The 26,753-nt window shown below is 36.3% G+C and overlaps 3 protein-coding genes across 3 annotated transcripts; all 3 read left to right on the top strand.

Annotated features, from left to right (window-relative positions):
• The first annotated feature begins 120 nt into the window (after positions 1–120).
• On the top strand, positions 121–14,231 carry LOC137720726 (uncharacterized protein At3g06530-like). Its single transcript, XM_068459836.1, is given in 40 exon segments — positions 121–490; positions 713–926; positions 1,012–1,107; positions 1,185–1,302; positions 1,406–1,579; positions 1,835–2,005; positions 2,318–2,373; positions 2,475–2,564; positions 2,654–2,802; positions 2,927–3,009; positions 3,100–3,228; positions 3,350–3,424; positions 3,757–3,925; positions 4,033–4,172; positions 4,278–4,370; positions 4,611–4,791; positions 5,075–5,172; positions 5,263–5,412; positions 5,573–5,729; positions 5,879–6,012; positions 6,215–6,296; positions 6,376–6,538; positions 6,812–6,887; positions 7,013–7,174; positions 7,272–7,346; positions 7,441–7,545; positions 7,903–7,992; positions 8,259–8,458; positions 8,555–8,705; positions 8,707–8,763; positions 8,880–9,062; positions 9,192–9,287; positions 9,379–9,446; positions 9,519–9,867; positions 10,049–10,264; positions 10,803–11,477; positions 11,597–12,000; positions 12,407–12,647; positions 13,279–13,449; positions 13,679–14,231. Coding segments are annotated over 40 exon segments (6,441 nt in total). The 5' UTR covers positions 121–321; the 3' UTR covers positions 13,910–14,231.
• Positions 14,232–14,824: 593 nt separating this feature from the next.
• Positions 14,825–17,569, top strand: LOC137721161 (uncharacterized). The gene is made up of 8 exons (XM_068460269.1): positions 14,825–15,026; positions 15,213–15,405; positions 15,654–15,867; positions 16,227–16,393; positions 16,793–16,917; positions 17,012–17,072; positions 17,178–17,226; positions 17,359–17,569. Exons 2-8 carry the CDS (start codon positions 15,223–15,225, stop codon positions 17,436–17,438), a joined length of 879 nt encoding a protein of 292 aa, XP_068316370.1. The 5' UTR covers positions 14,825–15,026; positions 15,213–15,222; the 3' UTR covers positions 17,439–17,569.
• A 924-nt stretch (positions 17,570–18,493) lies between these two features.
• LOC137719399 (acid phosphatase 1-like) lies at positions 18,494–21,592 on the top strand. The gene is made up of 3 exons (XM_068458438.1): positions 18,494–19,058; positions 19,481–19,690; positions 21,206–21,592. The coding sequence occupies exons 1-3, from the start codon at positions 18,616–18,618 to the stop codon at positions 21,381–21,383; spliced, it is 831 nt and encodes a 276-aa protein (XP_068314539.1). The 5' UTR covers positions 18,494–18,615; the 3' UTR covers positions 21,384–21,592.
• The last annotated feature ends 5,161 nt before the right edge of the window (positions 21,593–26,753 follow it).

The following is a 26,753-nucleotide window of genomic DNA, read 5'->3' as shown; positions in this document are numbered from 1 at the left end:
AAATATCACTAAATCATAATATTATATCGCAGTTCAAAATTATAAATGGGTAGGAAGAGCGTAAATAGAGTGTGCGAATGGAATTGACCGAAAAAATGATAAACCCATTAACCGCCACCATCACCCGCAAAGGCGCAAACTTTAAAAAGAAGAAAAACCCTAAACCCCTGCAAAGGCGCCTCTGAGACTCTGAGAGAGTGAGTCAGCGTCCCCAAACCCAAAACCCTGAAACCTCCGGAGCTGTCCGACTCTTCCGCAGAGAACTCCATTGTTTGAGTATATCTTTCAGCTTCTAGAGAGAGAAAGAGAGGAGAGACAGATATGGCGACCTCGATTGCTGCTCAGCTAGAAGCCATAAAATCCGTGATACAAGCCGATACGGAGCCGTCGGGGTCGAGCAAGAGGCCGTTCACCCGCCCTTCCATTCTCTTCGACGAAAAAGAGGCTGCCGATATCGATGTCCACACCATTTTTTCCATAGCACTCCAAGGTCTCTCTTCTCTTTTCCGTTTGTTTCTCGAGAAAATTTAGAGGGAAAATTGCTGGTGCTCGCTATAGAAGTGGGCAAGCGATGCCTATAAATTGGCCTGTTAGTGTGCATTTTGGATTTAAATTTTTTAAGGAGTCAATGCAAACAACTTAATTTAGAGTTCAGTTTCTATTTTTTCTGATAAATTAGTTGAAACTTGAATATATGATTCTCTATTTTCAGGTCTGGAGGTCCTTGTAAGCGTCGACGAGCGATTTAGAATCTATAAGAATGATTTGTTCAGCCAAAAAAGCAAAGATTTGGATAGAGAGTTGATGGGCATTGATGATAATAATCAGATTAATGCTTCGATTAGTTCATACTTACGGTTACTCTCAGGATACTTTGAACTGTCATCATCAATCAAGACACTTGAGTACTTGATACGAAGATACAAGTAGGTGTTCATTTCAATTGTTTTTATTTTCTTTTTCAAATAATTTATGAGTTATTTCATCACATTTTGTATCTGGGAATTTCAGGATTCACGTCTACAATTTTGAGGAATTAATTTTGTGTGGTTTGCCATACCATGACACGCACATTTTTGTTCAAATAGTTCAATTGATTAACTTGAGGTTAGTCAGTTATAATTCTTGTACATTGTCATTTGCTGAAGTTAACAGAATTGACTTGATATGTCATTGTGGTTCAGAAATAGTAAATGGAAATTTCTGGACGGTGTAAAGGTTTCTGGTGCACCACCGCCTAGAAATGTTATTGTCCAGCAATGTATTCGTGATAAGGGGGTTTTGGAGATTTTATGCAACTATGTAAGTTCTTGCAACTGTAATTGGTTGTTTGATTACTTTATTGTCATGGTTCTGTTTATAAAAGGAAAGTTCTTTTTAATGAATTTTTTTTCTTTTCCTGCAGGCATCCCCGTCAAAGAAGTATCGGCCTTCAAGGACCGTGATTAAATTTTGCATGGCGGTTGTCATTGAGGTTTTGGGTTCTGCTACATCTGTTGACAGTGATGTTGTGCAGAGAATCCTACCACTTGTTGTTTCTGGACTTGAGGCGGGCACAAAAGGACATGCAGAAAACAAGGTGAGGCTCCACAGATTGTCATTTTGGATATTTTAGCATCTCCTGAAAGTATTATGCAAACTGTACCAAAAAAAGTAGAAGTTATAGTATGCTTTCTAGACACATACAAGGAATAGGAAAGCAGAAAATATTGAATGATGGGATGAACTTTGATTACTTTGCCACATTAATATCTTCCTGTCTTCTTGCTATGGGGTACCTCTGTGATTTTTGTTTTCTTTTTCATGAAGTTTAAATTATATATTCTTTTTGTAGGCTGGAGCCATGATGGTTGTTGGTTTGCTAGTGAGTAAAGTTACATTATCTCCCAAACTAGTGAAGAGTTTGATTAGGTCAATTGCTGAAATTGCTCGAGAAGAGACGAAAGAGTTGGCTGATTTTCAGCTGCTTCGCTTATCACTTATGACTTTGATCAACCTTGTTCAGGTACTGCTTTGTTCTTATATGCAGTAGGTTGCAGCATTATTCCTGAATTTTGCCGTGTTATTTCTCCTTGAATACTGTCTGATGTCCTTACAATAGATCATCTTTTTAGCTGGGTTTTGGTCCGTGTCCCTTAATCCAGTGGTCTTTTTATAACCCTATATTTTAATTGTTTTAAAGAAAAAATATATTCCTTCATTTAAAAGCGTTTTATAAGAGTTACTGAATTTCATGATTTAGTAATATGGTTTCCTGCTTGTATGTATACATTTTCTTAACTTTCTTTTACTTATAAGTTTCCATGAATTTTTTCAGTTGCAAGCTGTGGATATGTTTCCAATCAAGTGTTTGGAGATTTTTATGGACATTAGGTAGTTCTTGATTCCACTAATTTTCCGAACAGTTCCATATCTTTTGTGTGTTTGCAATTAATTTCATATTCCCTAAGGTTATTTTCTACTTTCGTTTGAAGGGATATTGCTGGAATACTTTTCGGACTGTTTAACGAGTTCAATATTGATAGATTCATTCTGGTGCTTTTGGATTCTCTGGTTGATTACAGGTGAGAATCCAATTTTGGTATTCAGTTATTCTTGTAGACATCTCTATTCTCCTTCCTGTTTCATTTAACTTATGATCATTTATTTGCAGTTCTTCTAATGAATCATGCCAACTTGCTTTGATCTCGGTATTAGAGACAATTCCTTCTAAGAGTTTTGTTGAACATGTAGTTGCTAAGGTCTTATCATCCTGCTTGCAAAATTCACAGAAAATAAAAAATTCAACACCATCAGTATCAGGTATTTTTGTTTTGAGTTTTCAATTCTTATTTTGGTATGCATGTTATATCATTACATATGTGGGCATTCTTGTTTTGTCTTCTCTAATGTGCACATTCTTATGACTGCACTGGTTGCCTTCTAGGAAGCTGGGCGAAGAAAATCTTAATTGTTCTTAGTAAGAAATATCCATCTGAACTACAGGCAGCAGTTCATAAATTTCTTGATGTATGTTTCCTACCCCTCTCTCTCTCTCTCTGTACCCATGCATGCTTTCTTCGTTCATGTTCAGGGTATTCTGATTGACTTCTTGAACAGGAAAAGAATGTGAAATCTAAGAAAGGGGGCTCAGTATATGAAACTTTGGGTAAAATATTGGATGGTAATTTGGACACGTCACTAACTTTCTCGGAATCAAAAATTTGGTTTGGGTTGCATCATCCAAAGGTATTTTTGGTTATCATCTCATTTCTATTTCTACGTATGAGTGCATATGCTGTCAATAAGTTATGGAAGCAATGTCCTAATGTAAGCTTGTGTTATTGTGTGTTTTTGTATTGTGGCCTAGGCTGATGTTCGTCGTCATATACTGTCTGCATTGGGCACATCAGGTGTTCTGGAAACCAAGGCTACTAATCCACAGGTAGCTTTGTGGTTGCAAAATCTAAAGAAAATATTGTTCAATTTTACTGTTGCTGCAACAACCAAGTTGCAAATGTATCCAGATTTAAAGATTTGTTTGTTTTTCTTGGGGAGATGCTATTATATAAATCTGGTTGGATTTGCTTTCTAATATTTCCTTTCCGGTTTTAACTGTTGATATAACCAAAGTGTTCAACACTTAAAACTGGAAGTGTTTGCGAGCAAAAAGGAAGGGAAGGGGGTGTTGTATAGGCTTGCCATGCATAAGCATTCTGTTACATTCAGTGTCAAATTGTCCTTCTTAGTTCATGATTTTATTTTCCTGTGTACCAGAGTTTTGTAACCATCCAAGATGCCATATTGTGGCAGCTTTATGATGATGATCTTACTGTCGTGCGGGCCGCTCTGTCCTTAGACAGATTGTCCACTATTGTAAATTCTTGCGATCTTGTTGAAGCACTGGATAATGTTCTTCAAAAATGTTTTGGTATTCTGATGTCATGTGAGTAATTATTTGTAGGATGCCTTCGCTCCATATTTTATTCTCTCTTTTTGAGTTTCCCATACTCTGGCATGCAAATATCTCATTTTCAGTCTATTTTCTTGCAGGTTCTTTGGAAAATACCAGTCTAGCATGTGATGTTGCTGTTTTATGCCTGAATAATGCTAGTTCTGATATCCATGATAATGTTGACCGTTGCAATACACTTGCTGCCATGATATTTCCTTTACTCTTTGCTCTGCCTAAGGTTCTTTCCTTTTTGTCTAAGACATCAAATTTAATCATTCTCCATTTCTCCCATTCTTGCACCACCAAGTTGAACTTTTGTTAAAAGATTTATATTTCACTGCAGACACAGAAGTTAAATTTGAAAGCTTTGGAAATAGCTAAGGAGGTAAAATGGCCACTTTTTGGGAATCTTGCTGGCGTTTCAGGTACAGTGTTGGTAAGTCATCTTGTTGTTAACTCCACCATGCTTGCTGTCTTCAATTCTCTTCTTCATTTAACAATGAGTTGGGTAAAATGTTAAATAAGCTTTTAGAAAGCTGTGTGCTGTGTATGGAGTGTGGTCTCTATTTCTATTTTGACTACCTTTTTTATGTTTTTGAGTTATGCATGGTTATTGATAGTGGTAAGTGTAATTCATGTGACATGAGTAACTCTGAAGTTGTAAATTTGTACATAGGCATCACAGCCAGGAAGGCTGTCCTCAATTAACATGGACACCATTACCGGTCTGGCCAGCAGGTTCTCATTGCACCCTGAAGAATTTATGCCGTGGCTTATTAATAGTGCTAATGCCTTCGAGTCATCAAGGACACTTTTTTTCTTGGTGATGTTGCAGACACTTCTCATTCAGAAGAACAGTATGTTCTCTTTTTCCATTCCAGATCAGGAATCAATCAATCAATTTCTCTCTTGGGTGGATTTTTGAACCCTTTGTCTGTGTTTTCATTTGTAAATCTATATGTTGCCTATTGAATTCTGAATAACTTCTCCCTACTTTTTGTAATTCTTTTTGTTTTTTAGCATAATTGCTGGTTTGTGCTTCTTCTGTATCAATGTGTGCGTATTTTGTTCTTGGTCTTCCTCTCTCCTTTCTGTTTTGGCACTTAAGATACTGATTCTATTTTTTTCTTTATGCGTCAGAATCTGCTGAAACTTTGGCCTTTTTCGAAATTGGGTTTCCTACACTAAAGACTGAATGGGAAGCATCTGAGTCTGTGGGTGACAGCTCTATAGAAGAGGTATGAGAAAAATTCTGGAGCTAGCCTGAAATTCCAACTTCCAGATCTTACATTCATACTGATGATCTTTGTTGTTTCATGTCTTTGTAGTTCGATACGGAGATGCTAGATTGGGATTGCAGAAAGTTCCTTGATAAGCTTGATTCCAATTTGAAATCACTAAACGCAAATATTCTCATATGCTTAGTTTGGAATTTAATGAAGGCATTTTTGTCTGTGATGCCTGCAAATGTCTCCATGGTTCGTGATTCCTTATTTGGACTGTTTCTTGAGACTAGTAGTCTAGTACGTTAAGTGGTCATGGATCCCTCTTGTAGAAAAATGGACATGGGTATCCTATGTGTATTTATTTGTGTTGTTGCCTCTACTAAATGTGATAAATGCTTTTTAATTATTGCAGGATGATGATAAGAAGTGGCTTAGCTGGGTTAGGGACTTGTTTGTCTTTTTCTCAGTTTCTAAATTTAAGAAAGTTTTCAAAGAACACCTTCTTTACCTTGTCACGAAGTGCAAGGTCTCCGCTGTTTGCTTCTTGCCCAAGTTTTTCACAGAAGAAGGTGTACTGCTCCCTTTTGATATATCTTCTGTGACTTTTTTTTGCTTTCCTTCTTTTGGAACATTTGATTCTTTGGCATTATCATTACTCTGTATTTTTTTCTTCTGAAAGATCATCTTGAATTGACGTGTTGTCTGATTCATTTTACAGATGTTCCACTTGCAGTCCAAGTTGAAAGTCTTAATTGTTTTGCATATCTCTGTCGTCAACCAGAAGTTAGATTGCCAGTCCAACTTCTTGCGGAATTTCCATCTGTTCTTGTTCCATTGGCTAGTTGTAACCAGGTAACCTCTGTTGTCTTTTCTCTTTTGTGATTGTATTTTTCCTTGGCTGACGAGTCAAATTATGTGCATTAAAACGTTTAATTTGGTACCTATTTCTTTTTCTGTCAAGTGTGTTAATTATGCTCTTTGTTTAGTTATGATACAAGCACTGGCAGTTAACTTGGTTGCTGAGATTTATTCTTGGTTTGTGCCCTTCTTGCAGGATATAAGAAATGCTGCTATGAGCTGTATTGAGGGGTTACTCACACTTTGGGCTCATGTTGACACTTCGAGCAAGAAAAATGGTATTACTTAGAATAAATACTTTCTACCCTTTCCGATTTTGTTTTGACAAATGCCTAATCTGAGCTTGTAAAATGCCAGGAAACCATGCAACTTGGATTCATTTTCTTGGTAAGCTTTTGGACTTAGTGGTTCAGCAAAAAAGACTCATCTTATCAGACCAAAACTTTCTTTCTTCCCTTTTGGCCTCTTCGCTCAGCCCATCCTACAAGAACTTCATGGCACCAAAGAATATTGAGCTAAGGTGATATAGTGTTGTTATATTTGCCTTTGTTTAACTACTTTGCTCATCATCATTATCTCATCTTACATATTCATCTACAATGAGCCTTGCTTTGTTGCTTCTAACTTGGCTATTGAAGACATTTGACTTCAAATAATTTCTTCCATGTTTGAATTTCTTATGGAAAATGTTTGCTTTGTTATGTTGGTGCTGTGGTTAATATGGTCTAAAGTTCATTCGCAAGCATGACAATAATGCATTTGATCGTTAAGTTAATCCGGATTTTTTTTGTAGGGTTGATCAATCTACAAGAGAGAAGATTCTTGCTTTCATTTTAAATTCTGCCCTGAAACTGCCTGATTATGCAAAGGTTTGTTTATTTGATCTGCTGTTACCTTTCAAATCCCGCTCTTCTACCAACTGTTTATAGTTATAATTACTCTTGTGTTTCAAATCAGATACATAGGATATAATAAAGTCAATTGTTTCTGGCAGCTTTCAATTTTATCTTTGCTTAAAGGAATGGGCAATGCCATTTTGCACGATAGCGAGATGAAGTCATTTTTATCACTGCTTTTGGAAAGACGCAGTCAAGATCATGTCTCCAGCCATAGTTTGTCAAAAATTGAAGTTCAGATACTATGCCATCTACTGGAGGTAAGTCAACAATGTTCTCAAAGCTTGACTTTGTGCATACGTGCTTCATCTTATTTATACTCTGTAATGAGAAATTTGGCTTCTGCCTGTTCTAGAGCTGTGCTATGCCTGATGGATGCCTTCTCCATCAGATAAGCACGTTTCAGAGGATCATTTGTTGGAGGCTTTGAAGGTGAGAAGCTATCAACTAGATTGTTGTGCATCCTGGTCTTCAATGTTAAATCCTTTTACCTTACGTGTATTGACATTACTTTTTGCTATTCTAGTTGGATGATTTGTCTTCAGAAGACCCTGCTGTTATACAGCCTTGTATAACTGTTCTGCAGAAGCTTAACAGTCAAATATACAGTGGGCTAGAAACAGAAATACAGGTTAACTTTTATCTATATTTTAGAATTATGCATGTATGTTGCTTGGGCAATATCAATGAGCTCTTTTGGTATTAAGAAAATGTGTTTAGTTATATCCAGAATTATGAATTTGAAGTAAAGATTAGTACTTAGGACACTAATAAGGGTTAATTACAAACATGTGGCACCTATGTTAGTTCTCTCGTCGATATTCCCTGAATTCCCTGCTCTCCAGATGTAGGCACTGAACATTGACATCCTGTGAATTGTTATACTGTTCTTATTTGTCATATCCCTGAAGCATAGAGATTTGTTCATAAATTGGAGATAGCAAATACAGATAGGCTAAATTTGTCATTATTTTCCTGTATTGTGCAGGAGCTTCTATTTCGAAGACTTGTTTCTTTATTTCAGAATGCTAATGGTGATATACAAAACGAAACTAGAGCAGCGCTGCTGCGGTTAAATGTTTGTTCTTCTCTCTCCCTGCCTCTATCTCTTTTTTCTCTTTCTTTTTTGTGTTCATTTTGTGCTATTTGGTTTTGCTTTGCTTCACATGTTGTCAAACTAGCTATTTTCGACTGAAAATGTAATGCAAGAGATAACTAATATTTATTTTTTTAACATTCGTCAAGTATGTGATTGAGATTGAGTACTTTCTCTTGGAGTTGATTTATGTTTTTTCATTGAACCATTGTGCACACAACTCATTTGCATACATTTGGATGTATCAGATTACTTGCTCTACTATCATTCGGACACTTGATTACATAGTACAAGACAGAAGTTATGGTACTGGTTCAGTGCATGGAAAGAAGAAAATGAAATTAGTTGGTCATCCGAAGTCAAGCCAGTTCCATGATTTGTCATGTCATGGCTCTGTCCTTGGCTCTGTCCTTGATGTTTTGCTATTTAAGAAAGACATAGAGAACAGGTTTGTACTTTCTTATACTACCACTGTTTTAAAAAAACTAGAAAGCAAGGCCTAGATACCTTTTTAGACTTATTGCTTTCAATTTGTTTGTTGTAGGGATTCTCTTTTGGGGTCACTATTTAAACTTCTTTCCAAAACATTTTCCAATGAGTGGGTACACGGTGTTCTTGACCAGGATGAAAAGTTTATTCAAGTCCCTTCTAGCAAATCTGACTCCTTGAGCACAATAAGTTCCATACAACAGACTGCTGCTGATAATCCTAGAAGATATTTGTGCTTCTCTAACACATTCAGTGTTACTGGGGGTATGCTACGATATTTGGAATTTGAATTTGTTATTTGGAAATGCTGACTGTACCATAATTTTACAATGTTTTGTAGTTTGCGTTTCTTTATTTTAGTATTCTTTAATTTGTGGCAGGATGACATATTAAATGAGATTGATGTAAAAATGTTGGTTGAGTGTGCCCATTCAGCGAAAGATGGAGTTACTCGTAACCATGTATTTTCACTAATTTCCTCTGTCACAAAGATTATTCCGGAAAAAGTTTTGGAGCATGTACTGGATATTTTTACTGTTATTGGTGAAGCAGCAGTCACACAGGTTTGTTGATTTACTTTACTGCTTTTAACTAGCTAATATTGTGCCTTTGTGCCTTGCACTTTCAACTTCTGGCTTGAGTTCTGCTCTCTCAATGTGTAAAATAGTCATGGTTATTATGTTATTGTGTAGATTGACAGCCATTCACAGCATGTGTTTGAGGATCTTATATCCACAGTTGTTCCATGCTGGTTATCTGGGACAGGCAACAATGACAAATTGCTCCAGGTAATATTTGTCACTGTTTTCAATGGTGAAGTAAGCAACTTGCAATGGGGTTAATGTTCGTAACTAAGTTGTGATTTCATTTGCTTTTCAGATTTTTATCAATGTATTGCCTGAAGTTGCCGAGCATAGAAGGCTATCAATCCTTGTATACCTACTGAGGTACTATTGGTTTAAACACTAATGAATTTTTTCTTATTTTCTCTTCCGCTTATTTTGTATGTTCATATGCAGGACCTTGGGAGAGGCAAATAGTTTGGCTTCATTACTTGTCCTTCTCTTCCGTTCATTGGTTACACGAAAAGGATTATCTTGCTTTGAGAACACACATACTTCAGATAGCTCCACAGCCTCATTACAGAGAGAATGGGAATATTCTCTGGGTCTCCAAATATGTGAGCAATATTCGTGCATGATATGGCTTCCCCCTTTGGTTTTGATGCTTAAACAAATAGGAGCTGGTATTCAGTCGCAAGAACTGTTTATTGAATTATTAATTGCTATGCGATTCACCTTAAACAAATTGCAAGATACAGAGTTTGCATTCAAGCTTGCATCAGGGGAAGATCCAGAAAAGATTCAGGTACCCATTTTGCACAAATGAGTTCAATATAACAAGAATGTTAGTTTAAATGGGCTAATTAATAATGATGAGTTCTGTTATATTGATCAACAAATGTCTACCTTATCGTTATGAATATTTTTCCCTTAGAAAAGTTGATATATTGTTAAGGGTGAGTAACTGTTTCTGCTGAAATATCCAGGCTACGCTGGAAGAACTCATGGAGCAGGTTGTCTCTATCCAGCAACTTGTTGATGCAACAAGGAAGAAAAAGAGTATCAATGTTTCTGTTAGAAAAGCGCTGAAGGAGTGCATGCATACTGTATTAAGGATGATTACAGTGGTCATGATCCCCCACACACACTTCAGTGGTATCACTAAGTTGCTTGGCCATAGAGATAGAAATGTGGCAAAGAAGGTACTTATTGGATTCTACTTCTAGGACTTATAGATGACTATATGCATGCATACATATTACATACATATATGTGTGTCTCTATATTTATATGAAAAAGATGAGTAGGATTTTGATGCTGCTTAGTATAATGATACATCATTGACAACTGAGTTAAAACTGCAATTTGTGTGACTGTACATTTTAGGCACTTGTTTCTGCTTTTACTGTGGCTTGACAAAATTGGAAATCTTGTAAAAAATGATTCGGCCTGAAAGTGTAAACAGTAGGACTTCATCATAGTTCAATAACGGGATACTTGATAATGGTTTTCGTCGCAAGAAAATCTTGAAACAACATGCACAAAGGGAGATATTCTGGTACTACTGATGAAATTCCCTGTTCTGCACTGCCAGTGTAATCATATCATGATATAGATTAGCAGTCGGATAGTGGTTATTGGTGTATTAATAGAGTCTTTGCTTACATGTGCCTTGTAATAACAATTTGAATTATGATAGGTAGTTGTTATTTTTTTCACATTAAGTTCAATTTTTGGCAGGCACTTGGACTGTTGTGTGAAACAGTTGGGAAGCATGACATGGTCCGACCAAAGCAAAAACATAAATCCATTTCCAGTGATCGGTGGCAGCATCTAGATGAGAATTCTCTTGAATCGTTTCGCAGTTTGTGTTTGAAAATTGTTCAGTTAATTGATAATTCATCAGATGATAAGGAAGTCTCCTTGAAGGTGGCAGCGGCTTTGGCTCTAGAAGTTCTGGCCCATAGGTTTTCTTCTAATCATTCCATCTTCAATGAGTGTCTACCATATGTTACAAAAAATATTAGTATGCACAACTTGGCAGTGTCCTCTAGCTGCCTTCAAGCAACTGGTGCTTTGATTAATGTGCTCGGCCCCAGGGCACTCTCTGAGCTTCCTCACATAATGGAAAATTTGATTAGGATTTCTCGCAAAATGTTTTTATCTTCAGATATGAAAACCATATCTGGTGTGGATGGCACGGATATTGCATTACAGATACCAAAGGAATCTCTTATTTTATCAATTCTAGTCACTCTGGAGGCTGTTGTGGTTAAGCTAGGAGGTTTCTTGAACCCATATCTTGAAGAAATTACAAGAATTATAGTGCTTGATCTTGATTATGCGTCAGGGTCTGATCCGAAGCTGAAAATGAAAGCTGACTCAGTACGAAGGCTCATCACCGAGAATATCCCTGTAAGCATCTTAATAATTTTTACCGTCAATTAGTTATTTTTCTCTGTTGCTTATAGTAAAAAGGTTTTACACTTTGTTGTGTCATCTCACTTTATATCAATTCGGGTTCTGTTATCCAGGTTCGACTTGCCCTACCGCCTTTGCTGAAAATATACTCTAGTACAGTTGAGTCTGGTGATTCGAGCTTAGCAGTTTATTTTGGAATGCTGGAAAACTTGATTGGGAGAATGGATAGATCATCTGTTAGTGGTTACCATGCTAAGATCTTTGACCTCTGCTTGCTTGCTCTTGATCTACGTTGCCAACATCCTGCATTGGTTCAGAAAATTGATGATGTAGAGAAGATTGTGTTCAATGCAATGATTGCTCTCACTATGAAACTCACTGAAAGCTTGTTCAAGCCTCTTTTCATTAGGAGTATTGATTGGGCAGAGTCAGATGTGGAAGATATTGCATGTACAGGAAATATATCTAGGGCCATATCTTTCTATGGTCTGGTAAATAAACTTGCTGAGAACCATCGGTGAGTCAGTTCTTCCTGTTTGTGCTTACAATAGCCATAAGTTACTTATATTTGTTGTAGTGATTTGATTGCCCTTGTGTATGTCTGTGTCTATCCGTGGTGCCAATCTGTGAATTTGGTTTATAATTAGGGCCCTTGATTTCAGAGATTAGCTTGAATATATGATGAATGACTGCGACGAGGAATGGTTATTTTCTCCACATTGCATTTTGTGCGTTCTTGTTGGTAAAAATTGGTATTAATTGGATTCAGCTGGTCTATGATGATCTAACTTTCTGCATCTTAGGATTGATCATTGAATCACCTTTTTAAAGTCTTATTTTGTTTGATTTCCTTATTATTTAGGGGGCTGATAATTCAAGTGAATTCATGCTTTATTTTATGTTAAATCTCATTTAAACTGCAGATCTCTTTTTGTTCCTTACTTCAAATACTTGGTGGAGGGTTGTGTGCGTTACCTTACTGTTTCTGGAGATGCAAATACTTCTGGTTCAATACGAAAAAAGAAGGCTAAGATTCAGGAAGGGAAGGACAACAGTATGTTGCTTGGAAATTGGCATCTCAGGGCTTTGGTGTTATCATCTTTACACAAGTGTTTTCTTTATGATACTAGAAGCCTGAAATTCTTGGACTCTTCAAATTTTCAGGTCAGTCCATTTTTTGTTTTCCTGCAAATTTGGTATACAAGGATAAGTAATGTGTATACTTTCCTTGTTTATATTGGATGTCGTTGATCCCTAATTAATAGTCAGGACTCAGGAGAGATAAGAGAAGGGGAAAAGGGAATTTTTAATGGAGAGAACCTTTAATTAAAATATTTTTTCGAAAATTTCAACCATTTTTTCTTTTAATCTATCCACTTGTATTCAGTTGGTTATGATGTGAATAATTGCTTGACATCCTTCTATTATTTTTCTCTCTGTCTCTCTCAGTACTTTGTCATGTATTCGGGCAAAACTGTTTAGAAAGAGATGCACACGTCTCTAGGTTCCTTATAGTATAGATGAAGATAACAGAAACTCTTTATGTTTCTTCAGCGTGCTGTATGCTACTATGTTACTGTCTCACACTCAGTTTATGAATTTGTATGTGCTCTCGGTCTTCTACCAAGAATTTTCATTTGAGTTGTTGGAACCAACCTTTCCTTTAGGCTTGAGCCTCTTCTTGGCCTTGGAATGAATGATAGCGTCTCGAAGACACGCTGCTTTTCAGAATTTTGAAGTGTCATTATGTTCTGCCATCATTTCTGTTATTTATTAAAGCCGCTTGTATTTGCAGGTTCTTCTGAAACCCATTGTTTCACAGCTTGTCGCTGAACCACCATCATCTCTAGAAGAGCATCCAGACATACCATCCGTAGAGGAAGTTGATAATTTATTGGTTGTTTGTATTGGTCAAATGGCTGTGACTGTAGGAAGTGACCTTTTATGGAAGCCCTTGAATTATGAGGTGATTTTCCTTTTCATGATATTTTACGCTTATATACACAAATCTCTACTTCGATCTTGTCTTTGTCACCGTACACATTCATATGAAGTTGGACTTTACCTAGGTTTCTTAAAGTAGCCGAACACTTGGTTGTTCTAGTCTTTTCAATTTTCTCTCTTTTAGTTCAAAGATTAAGCTTCTCTTCCTACATGTTTGTGTGTGTCCTTACGCTTTTATATTGTGAATCCAGGTGCTGATGCAGACACGCAGTGACAAGGTCCGGACCCGAATTTTGGGCCTGAGAATTGTTAAGTATTTATTGGAGCATCTGAGAGAAGAGTATCTGGTATTCCTGCCTGAGACCATTCCGATCTTGGGAGAATTGCTCGAGGATGTGGAGCTCCCTGTTAAATCTCTTGCACAGTCGATTCTCAAGGATATGGAGACCATGAGTGGTGAAAGCCTCAGGGAGTATCTGTGAATGCAGTTCATACGCTGACGTTGGCCGAGCTTTTTCGCATTCCAGTGGTCGTTTTGCTCTGTTTACCGACGCCTACGCAGGATCCCTCATCTTAGGAACGCATTTACGTGCGGTCCGATCGGAACTGTAAAAGTTTTGACGTTTTAGTTTACAGAATGGTTCGGACAGCACCCGAATTATAGATGGTGGTGGTGTATGTATATAGGCGCAGCCCGCAGGTTGAGCCTTTGAATTTTTGTAGGTTTATTTGCATATAGTTTTCAAAGTTAGTATTTGCTTCTTTGCAATTCTCTTGGCAACCGCTTCATCTAGTCTATCTTTATTACCATTTACTTTACACTCTGCATAGCGCGATATGCTCAGATACAACTCGTTTGGAAGTGCTTTTAAAAGACTGAAAGCGCTTTTAGAAAAAATCTTTTTGGGTTTCAAAAGCACTTGAACTGCTTGAAAGAAGCAATCCAAGTATTTGTTTTCAGGGTTCACTTACGTTTTTATCATGTTTTGTTCTAAAAACATTTTCATCAAAAGCACCTTTAATTATTTTAATTGTACTTAGCAGACAATCATATGAATGTGTTTGTTTCAACTTTCTAGTTAAAACCAACCTTCTGTGAGTTATATATTTGGTTGGGGGTTTAGTTCAGCAAGCAATCAAAACTTTCACTAGTTAGTTTCTTGTATCCTAAATTTAGATTCAACTCTAGTGAATAACGATATCAAATTGTCATGGCCAGAGTTCAATTTTCTCACCGTTTTAACTTAGTAAACGCATAAGACGACGTGGAAGCATCATTGGAATATGGAAATATAATGAGCATGTGGTCGGCCCATTGGGCTTATTCGATGGAATCGGATACAGGCCTTCAACAATGACAACAACAAGCCCTTTCTAATTGGAAGAAAAAAGAGAGAGAAAAAAAAAAAGTGAAAGAGAACATGGGGTTCGCCGGACTTCCACACCTACGGAGTCTCCGCCGTTAGTTTTTTTACTACGCGCGCTCCTCCTTTCCGGTCTGTTTCTCATTCGCGCACTCCACTGTAGGGTTTTGGACTCGCAAAACTCTCAAGCATTTCCATCAACTGCAACTCAAAACCTTTCAAATTTCAATCTAAGGTACCTGCACATTTCCTTGTCAACCGATTTTCAAACTGATTTGTGTTTGTTTTCTGTTTGGTTCCCGAGAAAATATTGATCCTGGAATTCTTGTTATTCGGATCGATTAATCTGTTTAAGATGAATATCTGTACGGTGTTTTTTGCCCCGTATGTGTTTGAAGAAATGTTTCTGTGAATCCAACAGGGAGCTGGAGATGCTGCCGAGATGGAGCAGAGCTGTTGCTCAGCTCTCGAGGCTGGGTACGCAGCAGAACCTGAATCTCAGAAACGAATTCTATGTTGTTTCGCGCCAAAGTTATGCCAGGGCTTCTGCTACTGCTGCGGTGGCTCCGGATACGGCTTTTACAGTGGAAAAACCTCTCCCTGCCGAGCCAGTGGTACGATTTGGAGCTACCCCTTTGGTTATAGTAATCAAGCTTGCTGATTTAAGTAATTATTGGTTGTAATTTGAATTGGGTTTTATGGTTTTCTTGTTCATGGGCATAGATTATCCTGAAATTAAATCACTAATGGCGAACGTGTTTTCTCGTGTTCGTGTATCTGTGGTTATGTTTGCATATTTTTATCGTTTTAAGGTTTCTGGAATCAGTTCATTGTTGAGACTTTGGGTAACAATGTTGGACAGGTAAATTTGGACAAAGTGTTTTGGTCTAAGCCCTCCTCATTGGCTTTGGCCCCGGACTCCCCATTGAGAATTGATGAGCCACAATATGGGAGGTTTAGGCGTGCGATTCTTACGATGTTGCTGTTTTATAGCAAACAAAGCAAGTCTATTCGAGGGGCCAATGTTGTGTATAAGCGAATTGTTTCACAAGTTGATAAACCGGGCATCTATGAAGGTCATTTCTTCCTCTCAATTTATTTTCTCCTGATCAGAGGGGGTGGTTTAATTTTCAAATGAGCATAAGTTTGAAGGGGGAATGGGCTATCTTTTGTGGAAGCATTTTTTTGTAGCCAAAAAAGGATGTTTTGGGTTTTCCGCGTTTGTGCAGTAACACCTCCACATCATATAATCAATGTAACAGAATCAACCATTTTATCTTTTTCATTTTTAAATTATTCTCACCTTTTGTAGGAGATGAGAATTTTCTATTTTTTTGGCCCAGGAAACTGTCTATATGTGTTAGGAAACTTTACTTGAAATAACTTCACTTACATAGTTCTGTGTAGGAACTAAACTGTTCTCCTAAATGTGCAGTATTCAATTTGGAGAAAACCTTTAAGACAACATTCTCTCTACTTGTACTTCATATGTGGCTTTGCTTATGCCGGTTGAAAGAAGAGGGAAAGGATGGTGTTGAATTCGGGCAATACATATATGAGATTTACAATCATGATGTGGAACTTAGAGTATCTAAGGCTGGGGTATGTTCCCTTAAGTTAAACCTAAATATTCTGCTTTGAACTCAATATTGACAGTTTAGTTGCTTTTTCGTGAGGTTTTTCTAGATCAAATCGAGTTCATCCGTCTTTGAAAAGAACTCAATAAGCTGTTGCTAATAACCTTTCTTTGTGTTATACTATTCAACGCCCTTGGGTTTGAACTTTTTTCCTTCTGGCATAAGAAGTTATGAGAGCATAGGATTTACCTTTAAGCTGTTTAACATCTTTGACGTTACATACTTGTGCTTCTATGCACATTTTCTAATTAATTGGCTCGGTCAACATACTTGGAGGCTAATAATATTTGAGACTTCAGCATTAGGAGAACATAGGATTTACCGTTAAGCATGCTGATTGATTAATTTACCCTTGAAATCTCAGGTGAACTTACTACTGTCTAGATGGATGAAGGATTTGGAGAAGATATTCTATGGAAATATTGTTGCCTATGATGCTGCCGTGCTTCCAGAGGCTAAACTGGATGATCTGCAAAATGTGATATGGAGGTAAATACAGCATCAACCCTCCCGAGCCCCAACATAAAAATTATCAAACATTTAATCATGGGATACATATTAACCTTCTGCACTGATGTTGCAGGAATGTCTTTTCCGACGATGGTTCATCACAACCAACTGGAGATGCATCACGAGCAGTCCAGGCATGTTCTCTTCCTTGACCGGCACACTTTCAACAGCGTTTAGCATTAACTAATAACTCTCCCATATGATGCATAGAGTTAAAATGAAAGTTTGTGTACATGCAGGCAATGGCAAGATATATTCGCCGGGAACTTTGTTGCCTGTCGTTAACAGGTATTCCTTGTTTGTTCTTTGCGTTTCCTGTTCCGCGTTCGGTATTTCTGATGTTGTTAATTTGTTTCCCTTGAGATTGCACAAAAACTCTCATCTCTTGACGAGATATAACGTTGTAATTCGGATGTGCAGATAAAGAAGCTATGTTTTCTGGTAATTTCATGTTTACTCCACCGAAGGGCGAGAAAACGAAACCGGAGGCCTCCAAATGAGAATCCATCTACTCACTTTCCAGTTTCTGTCGTTTGGAAGAAAAATCTTCACTCCAATCGTAGACATGTAAAAACGATCACAATAAAAATATTTTGTAAAATTATCAAAGGTAACTTTATTTTTGTTTTTATTGTTATTTTTATTATTTTTTTCTTGAAACCGCAATTCAATAATACAAAAGGAGAGGTTGTGGCGTTTTTGCTCTGGTTTTTCAAACACGTGTGAATCCCAATTTTTTTTCCTTTTCCAACCAGGAATACGTAGTGTTACTATTTTATATGTTATAATATAAGTGTACGGTTGTTAAGAAGTCTCACTAAGGTATAATTTAAGCAAAGTAACATAATAGCAGTGTTTCAGGTATACCAAAAAACTTATAAACAGCACAATTAAGCTAGGAAATGTCAAGAAACACCTTTTTTTTTTTTGCCACTATTATTGGTACTTCGAAAATTTAATTATGTACTTCTCATAATGAGTTTTTTTTTTTTTTTTTTTTTTTTTTTTTAATATAGAAAATTTGGAGGACACAATTGAAGTTTTGAAATATGTATTAATAGAGTAAAAGCGAATTACCTTCTACCCTTGTTAAAACATTGACCTGAAGGTCTGTTCTTTGGGTTTGGGCTCTTATTCATATATCACGCAGGCTTGGGGGCCTGATTCTTAATGGGTTTCGGCTCATTGATATGGGCTTAGTCATATAAAATGTCAAAGGCTCCCCTGGACCCTCTGGATGGGTCCCACTTGCCACCAGAGGATGGGTCCCACTACCCACATTTCCCACAATATCTGAGGATCTTTCTCCCATTCAATTCATGTCCGTTTACGTGCTCCATCTCAAGGTTCTTCCGTCAACTATTCAACCTCTGTAAAAACCCAACTTTCAAATCTTCTTGTTTCCTTCCCCTCCCTCCCTCCCTCCCTCTCTCTCTCTCTCTCTCTCTCCTTTCTCTCTCTACAGTTACTTCACTCGCACGCAACACTTCCTCTTGAAACCAAAGCCTAAGAGGTTACTGTTCCATTACGGTTTTCTCCTTCGCAGGCCAAGAAACACATTTTCCTTTTCTCTCAGATTTCGCTTTCCTCATATATTCTCTCCCTCGATTTTTCACATATACCCACAAAATCTTATTCGATCTTCTCCAATACCCAGAATCTAATTTCCCCAAATTCATGCAAATTCGCAGTCTTTCTCCACCGACCACCATGAACTTTTTGAAAACTTTCCTTCTTTTTTCCCTGCTTCCGGTGGCGTTTTCTCACGAGACCTTCGACTCCCGCCTCCTGCCGCGGCCGTTGATCCTTGAATACCCAGACATCGCCGCCCACTTCAATGATTTGGAGAATGAGCTCAGATTACACTGCGACAGCTGGAGATTTTCTGTGGAGGCAAACAATGTCAATCCCTGGAAAACAATCCCGGAGGAGTGCGCCGAGTATGTCAAGGATTACTTGACGGGTCGGGCTTACGAATTCGATCTCGAAAGGGTGTCTAAGGAGGCTGGGGTTTATGCCAAGCGTGTTGAATTGAATGGCGACGGGAAGGATGTGTGGATTTTCGACATTGATGACACTTTGCTTTCCAACCTTCCCTATTATGCTGACCATGGTTATGGGTATGACTCTTCAACATGCCCTTTGAGAAATTTAAATTTTGTTTGGTTTATTAGAAAGTGTAGCAAATTTTTAATTTTCATTGTTCCAACTTGTGAATACTAGAAATTCAGTCAGACTCTTCAATTCAACAAATTGAATTACCTGAATGAGAATTCTTATTACGAAAATTTGAATTGAGAATTGTAGAAGGCGGTTTTATAGCCGAGATTTCGAAAGTAAATTGGAATGTAGGAACTTGGAACACTGATAATATATTGAATCTATCAACTAGAAAGGTTTATGTTGTTAAAAAAGTATAACCAGACTCCTGTTTTCTAAATTTCATTGAATTTTATCATGATCTGTTGGTTTGGGTTTTCGTTTTTTGATGACATATTTGTGTGCTGATGTGGATATTCCGATATTGTGTGTAATTTTGTAGCTTGGAGGTATTTGATACGGTGGAGTTTGATAAGTGGGTTGAGAAGGCCATGGCACCTGCTATAAAGTCCAGCTTGAAACTCTATGAAGAGGTCTTGGGTTTGGGTTTTAAGGTTTTCTTGCTCACGGGGCGCACCGAAGGGAAAAGGAAGGTTACTGTTGAGAATCTGAACAATGCAGGATTCCGAGAATGGCATAAGCTTATTTTGAGGTGAGTACGAATGTCGCTTATGAATTGATATGGAGCTGAATTGTTGTATTGCATTGCCTGACTAGTATAAGTACCCATATTTCTATTGCATTTGATGTTTTAGCATGAGTAATCGTTGTAATTTTGAAGAAATGTTAGGTTACCTGTCTTGTTGCCGTAACTGTGTGTAGGAGTAGGACATGTGAAAACTAAGAACAATGCAGGATCGTGACTGTTAAAAATAGACAAACTTTATAGGCTTAGCATTAGCATGAATAATCGTTTTTCTTTTCATCATTCAGGCTGCTCTCGGTGGAGTAGAATAGATGAAGTGTTCAGTTTCTTCCATGGTCTTTTTGTTATAATGTCGATCGTCCTTCCATCCTTTTTCCATTATTGCAGTTACCTGGGGTGGGGTACAGATCCGTCACTTTCTTGCATAATTACTTAGTTAGAAATAGAAATTGTTGATGCACAAAATCAGTGAGACTTTGGAACAACATAAAGCGTCAAGTTTGTGACCTTTGCTCGGTTGCTCCGGTCACTGGTGAGGATAATATATGTAAAGAGATAGAGATAGGGAAGCAAACACAAGATGTATGTGGTTCACTCTAAGTTTGGCTACGTTCACGGAGTAGAAGAGTTCTCATTAATAATGAAGGGTTTACACAAATACATAGGTTCAAGCATAATCATCATTAGTGAGTTCTAATGACTAGTTTAAGCACATTAATGACATTAGGGATTAATCAGAGGAGAATGGTCTCCTTTTATAGTTGAGGAGAGTCTTTAGCTTTTGTCCGCGATCGATGTGAGACTCTATGAGTTTTATTCTGACGTTGACATGTGTCGCGATGTGGTTGACCTCCTGGTTGGAGGGAAACTCTTGTGCTTCGACAAGGGTGCCTCAACATGAACCTTTCAGTGGGTCCTTGAAGGTATGACGTTGACCGGTGCTTGGTAGTTTCGGGATTGGTCAAGTATGGTACAAACATAAATGATTGAAATGGAAGAATGTTGGTTCAATCACATGAAAATATGATTTAGTTTTTAGTTGTGTCCTGCACATGCGCATATACATTAGCACACATCACTATTAAGGGCACACCTCCCCTATGGGCGTGTTATCTAAGATGAAACGATGGCTTTAACTATTTTGAATTTAGTTTGATAATTAGACCCAATCGCTTTGTTAGAGGTGGTTGGTGCACAGTTCTGATGATTTCATCCTGGTTTCCGGATGAATGTTTAGTTTCCTTTTTGTAAATCTGTAAATATCATTGCATCATGTGTTTTTCACGTCATTCTAACGCTGATATTCGTCAATTGAGTAGACAAATTAATGACACTGTTATTTGATGATTGTGTCTGAATAGAGAGCGTAAACTCGAAGCTTTCTTTTTAAGACAATGCTCATTATATATGCCATCATAAAGCTTCTGACTTTAGGTCATTGTGCTACTTTAGGTCCTTGTACCAGCTTCATAATGGCCATTCGAAATTCTGAATCCTATGTTTGTTTTATGTACTATGCAGGTCCGCTGATGACCACGAGAAATTGGCGATAATTTACAAGTCCGAAAAGAGGAGTGAGATGGAAAGGGAGGGATATAGACTGCTTGGGAATTCCGGAGACCAGTGGAGTGATTTGCTGGGTACCTCAGTCGCCCTCCGCTCGTTCAAGCTTCCGAATCCAATGTATTACATTCCGTGATAGGGCAGGCATCGTTCGTTTCAAAACTCGTACCGATGAATGCAAATCAAGCTGTCTTAGAATTGTTGTGCAGCTTGTACTGATTTAATTCATGATGCCATACACCAATAATACAGTGAATTGTTCATATCAAATTGAATCGTGTATAGAGAGAAAATTGTAATGTAGTTCTTTGGATGCTTGGAATTGTAAAGGGCCACTTTTATGAGTACTTGTATTATTATGACAACGCTTTTAAAGAAAATGTTTATGGGTATCAAAAGCACGTGTGCTTATTACTGGAAACACTTCAAGTGTTTTCATATGATTTACCTGCAGTTTTACTAAAAATTTGTTTTAAAAATATTTCTACCACAAACGCTTTTAGTTATTTTTAAAGCATTTTCAAACAAGTTCATTATTCATATGTTTTGGTCCTCCACATGACATAGTATTGGAGGTCCGAGAAGCCATCTTGATGGCATATTGGTTCAATGAAAATCCTCCCTCCATCCCACCACTCCCTGTGGATCCTCCTCCTAGTCCTCCCGTTTTAATCAAACCCGGTCCGGGTTCGCCTATTCGGACCCTCATAACAGCTGCAAAAAAATTTGTACACGTAATAATTAAGGAATTCGAATTTAGGTAATGAGGATGTTTTTTAGATTCTTTTTGTAAGGATCTTAAGAATTTTTAAATCGTATCCGTTTATCGTATATCGTTTAATTAAAAATTATTTTAAATATTTTTATTTAAAATTAAACATAAACAATATCTGACAAATATACGATGAATAACACAATTAAGAATCTCCGAAATCGGCATAAAGAAAATCAGGAAAAAATCCTCGTTCAGGCACATTTTTAATAACTTAATCGTCCAGTAAATGTCGTACACGTGTCCGTAGAGTCTGACTTTTTCTTTGACGAAACATCGTGTCTCACGTGGTGGGGAGATCCTACGCGTTTGATTTTGATGAAGAAGCTGGGCCCCAAAAACACCACATACTTTGGTGATGGGGGCCACCGAACAACGCATCAATCCCTGCCGTTAATTAACAAATGGTCTCCAACCGCCGCTTAACTAGGCCTGGCAAACGGGTCGTGTCTATCGTGTTCGTGTCGTTTTCGTGTAACACCTGTTATCTTAACGGGTCGTGTCGTGTCACACCCGTTATCTTAACGGGTCCTTAACAGGTCGTGTCACTTTACCCAACAGGTAAAGTGACCCGACCCATTATGACCCGTTATGACCCGTTAAGAAAAAAATATATTTTTTAAAAATTTGCACATACCACACATTGCCACATAAATATTACTTCAAAACATTAAAACATTTATCGTTCAAGTACTATATCTACACTCGAAAATCCAAGCATATACAAACAATTTTGACGGTTTGGATCGTTGAAATTAGTTTTGGAGAATTCGTAAAACGATAGATTGACTAACACTTAGAGTTTATTTATACTTTCATTAAGTATAACATAAGATTTTGTGGTATCCACTTGTGTAAATATTTTAAATTGAAGATCGAATTCATTCATTGTATTCATATAGGGTCAAGGAGTGTAGTTATAAAAAATCATCAAAAGCGGAGTTAAAATAACCGTTAAATCGTGATTTTTCGTTTATAACCGTTGAAAAGTTTTGTCCCGTTACTTGATCTCTGAATGTTAATTTTTTATGATTTTTTGTTGATGTGATCTCAAAGCATATACAAACAAGTTTGACGGTTGGGATCGTTGAAATTAGTTTTGGAGAATTTGTATGCCATCAATCAAGTTCCGTGTGTGTGTGTGTATATATATTTATTAAGTAGATTTAAATCTATTTATTTTGTATGTATAAATTATAATTGACTGGTTCACGGAATAGTACATACATCACGTGTCACGTGTGTCATTATAAAAATAGTGAGATATGTCATGATAGTCATGTGTGTGATAAAAAGTTAATAACTTAAAAAAAAAGAAAAAAAATTTCTCACCACTTCTATTAATTTTCATTTTTCCCTCTCTTTTTTGTTTCCTTTTCAACTTTTTCTTATCATTTTCACTTTTCCCTCCAACATCTTTCCCTAATTCCCTCACTTTTTTGTTTTATTTTCAACTTTTCTTAACATTTTCATTTTCCCTCCATTTTTTTTTTCAAAAAGGGCAGCAAGTTGGCAAAGGCAAGAAATTGATTATTGAAATTTGAATGGAAAGAAATCACATCAAATTTCAATGGATGCAAAATCATGCAATGCATCATGCATATTAAATTATTAATTAATAATTATTATAGTTTTTATAAAATTTAATATATATATATATAATTATTATAGATAGACTTAATATTTTGGGGTATAATTATTATAGTATATATAATTATTATAACTATTATAAATTTTATAGTTAACTTAATATATATATATACATTTATTATAATTTTTAGGGGTATAAAATTGTAAAATTAATGTATATAATTATTACAGTATTTTTTTAGGGTTATAAAATTATAAAAATAATATTCTGCTTATCGTGTATCGTGTTACCCACGTGTATACCCGAACCAACCCGTTATCTTAACAGGTGCTTATCGGATTACCCGATAACGACCCGATTCGTTATCGTGTCGACCCAAACACCTGTTAATTTCGTGTCGTGTCGTGTCGGGTTATCGGGTCGTGTCAGAAATTGCCAGGCCTACGCTTAACCTTCATTAGTTACAAATTAATAATGAGCAAGATCCCAATATGTATCTTTGACCCAAAAAAAAAATTCCAATCTATATTTATTGTAGCGTTCTAGTTCAATGATAAATTATTATGTTGAAAAAAGTTTACATTTACCAATGCATTATTGGACTGAAACACCACATAATTGTGAACATGTTTCATATAAATTAGTTGTCATATATATTTTAGAAAACTTAATAAAATAGGCTATTGTGGTACCAAAAAAACCATAAGATTTCCTTCTGCCCTAAGTTATTGACGTGTACTTAAATTAATCTAAATAATAGATTAATTTTAATTAATTTTTACTTACAAACGCATGACTCAATTGTAATAAAGATATGCATCTAAGATGTTGATTCTACGAGGATTGCGTTAAAATCAATTAAGCGTATAGTTACGCCTAACTTAACTAAACAAATGGGTGATTGAATTTAAGGATTGGTCAAAACTAAAATTAACAAATGAATTAAAAAGTTAACAAAACAAAAGACAACGATGAAAACGAGTTTTGGAGATTAAGATGTGCACCGAATTTACGGCTAATAATCCATTCTTTTTTTCTTTTTCTTTTTTGAAAAAGGCTAATAATCCAATCTAGCTTCTCAACTACCTATCCGTTGACTAATCCAATTGATGTTGTTGATTAGTTTTCCTTATGGGGCACTCTATTTATACTAGAAAATTCTAAATGGTCTCGTAAAAACCCTTCTAAAAAGAAACAAAAACTTAAACAACATCAGACAAGTGAAGAATCATTAGACGCAAACTGGGAAATTACAGTCGTTCCACCTTCTAGAAAATTCCAAAAAAAATAGGAAACTTGTATCTGTATCTTATATTTCCAAGCATATATGTCACATCACCATGAAAATTTGCGAGAGCCTTCAAATCTTCAATCTCCTACAACTGCGCAATTATGACAAGAATGTAATTTTCACGAGAATGATTTGCAAAACTGGAATGTTTGGCTCCATGAAAAATATATGAAATTCAGACAAAATGATCTCCAGCCTCTTAATTTCCTTCTCCAATTGGTCATGCATTAAAACTCCTCTAAAAGTCAATTATCGTGAAACGTCTTAAGTGTACAATGTGGCTAAATTGAGAAAATAAAATAAAATAATAAGGCTCTTTTAAGACCAATCCTTTAACAAAACCAAAGGATAATTGACATGAAAAATGCCAAGCTTTGATACATAGCATGTTGAAGAAAAACCGCAAAACTCATTATATTAAAGTGAAAAATGGCTTTTTCACCAATCCCTGACTTGCATTGACGGTATGTTTCAAATTCATATATATTTTGTCACTCAATATTTTTGTTTAGTGGTATTCTTCTTTACTGATATTTCTCTTCATTTGCAAATATAACTTAGCCAAACTATTTATCCCCTTAACTTAAAATATATCATTATACTAAAAAAATAAAATTCATATATTTTTTTTTCCGGCAATATCTTTTAAATAGATAAATTAATATTCAATATCAACCAGCGGTATTTACTATTTACCGTCGTATTAAGGTAAAAAAGAATCTCTATTGACCCGAACAACGCAACAATCCCTGCCGCTAATTAACAAATAGTCTCCAACCGCCGCTTAATCTTTCATTAGTTACTAATTAATAATGAGCAAGATCCTAATCTGTATATTTGAACCCCCACCCCCCAAAAAAAAAAAAAAATTCAATCTGTATTTATTGTAGCGTTCTCAATGATAAATTACTATGTTGGAAAAAGTTTACGAGTGCCTATGCATTATTGGACTGAAATACCACGTGACTGTAAACATGTTTCATAGAAATTAGTCTTCATATATATTGTAGAAAACTTAATAAAATAGGCTATTGTGGTACCAAAAAAAACCATAAGATTTCCTTCTGCCCTAAGTTATTGATGTGTACTTAAATTAACCTAAATAATAGATTAATTTTAGCTAATTTTACTCACAAACACACGACTCAATTGTAGTAAAGATATGCATGTAAGACGTTGATTCTACGAGGATTGCGTTCAAATCAATTAAACGTATAGTTACGCCAAACTTAATTAAACAAATGAGTGATTGAATTTAAGGATTGGTCAAAACTAAAATTGACAAGAGAATTAAAAAGTAAACAAAACAAAAGACAATGATGAAGACGAGTTTTGGAGATTAAGATGTGAAGACACTACGATACCGAATTCACGGCTAATAATCCAATCTTTTTTTCTTTTTCTTTTTTGAACAAGGCTAATAATCCAATCTAGCTTTCAACTACCTATCCGTTGATTAATCCAATTGATGTTGTTGATTAGTTTTCGTTTTGCATAAACTTAGGGCACTCTATTTATACTAGAAATTCGAAAAGGTCTCGTAAAAACCCTCCTAAAAAGAAACAAAAACTTAAACAACATCAAACACAAACAAGTGAAGAATCATCACACACAAACTGGGAAAGAATCATTCTTCACTTGGGAAACACGTAAGTTACTTTGCACGCCAAATTACGGTTGTTCCACCTTCTAGAAAATTTCAAAAAAATAGGAAATCTGTACCTGTATCATATATTTCCAAGCATATATGTCACATCACCATAAAAAATTGTGAAAGCCTTCAAATCTTCAATCTCCTACAACTGCGCAATTATGACATGAATGTAATTTTCGCGAGAATGATTTGCAAAAC

This window comes from Pyrus communis, chromosome 16 (genome assembly GCF_963583255.1).
Source record: "Pyrus communis chromosome 16, drPyrComm1.1, whole genome shotgun sequence".
NCBI lineage: Eukaryota > Viridiplantae > Streptophyta > Magnoliopsida > Rosales > Rosaceae > Pyrus > Pyrus communis.
The sequence above is the reverse complement of the archived record's forward strand: the minus strand, read 5'-3'. Positions and strand labels throughout refer to the sequence as shown.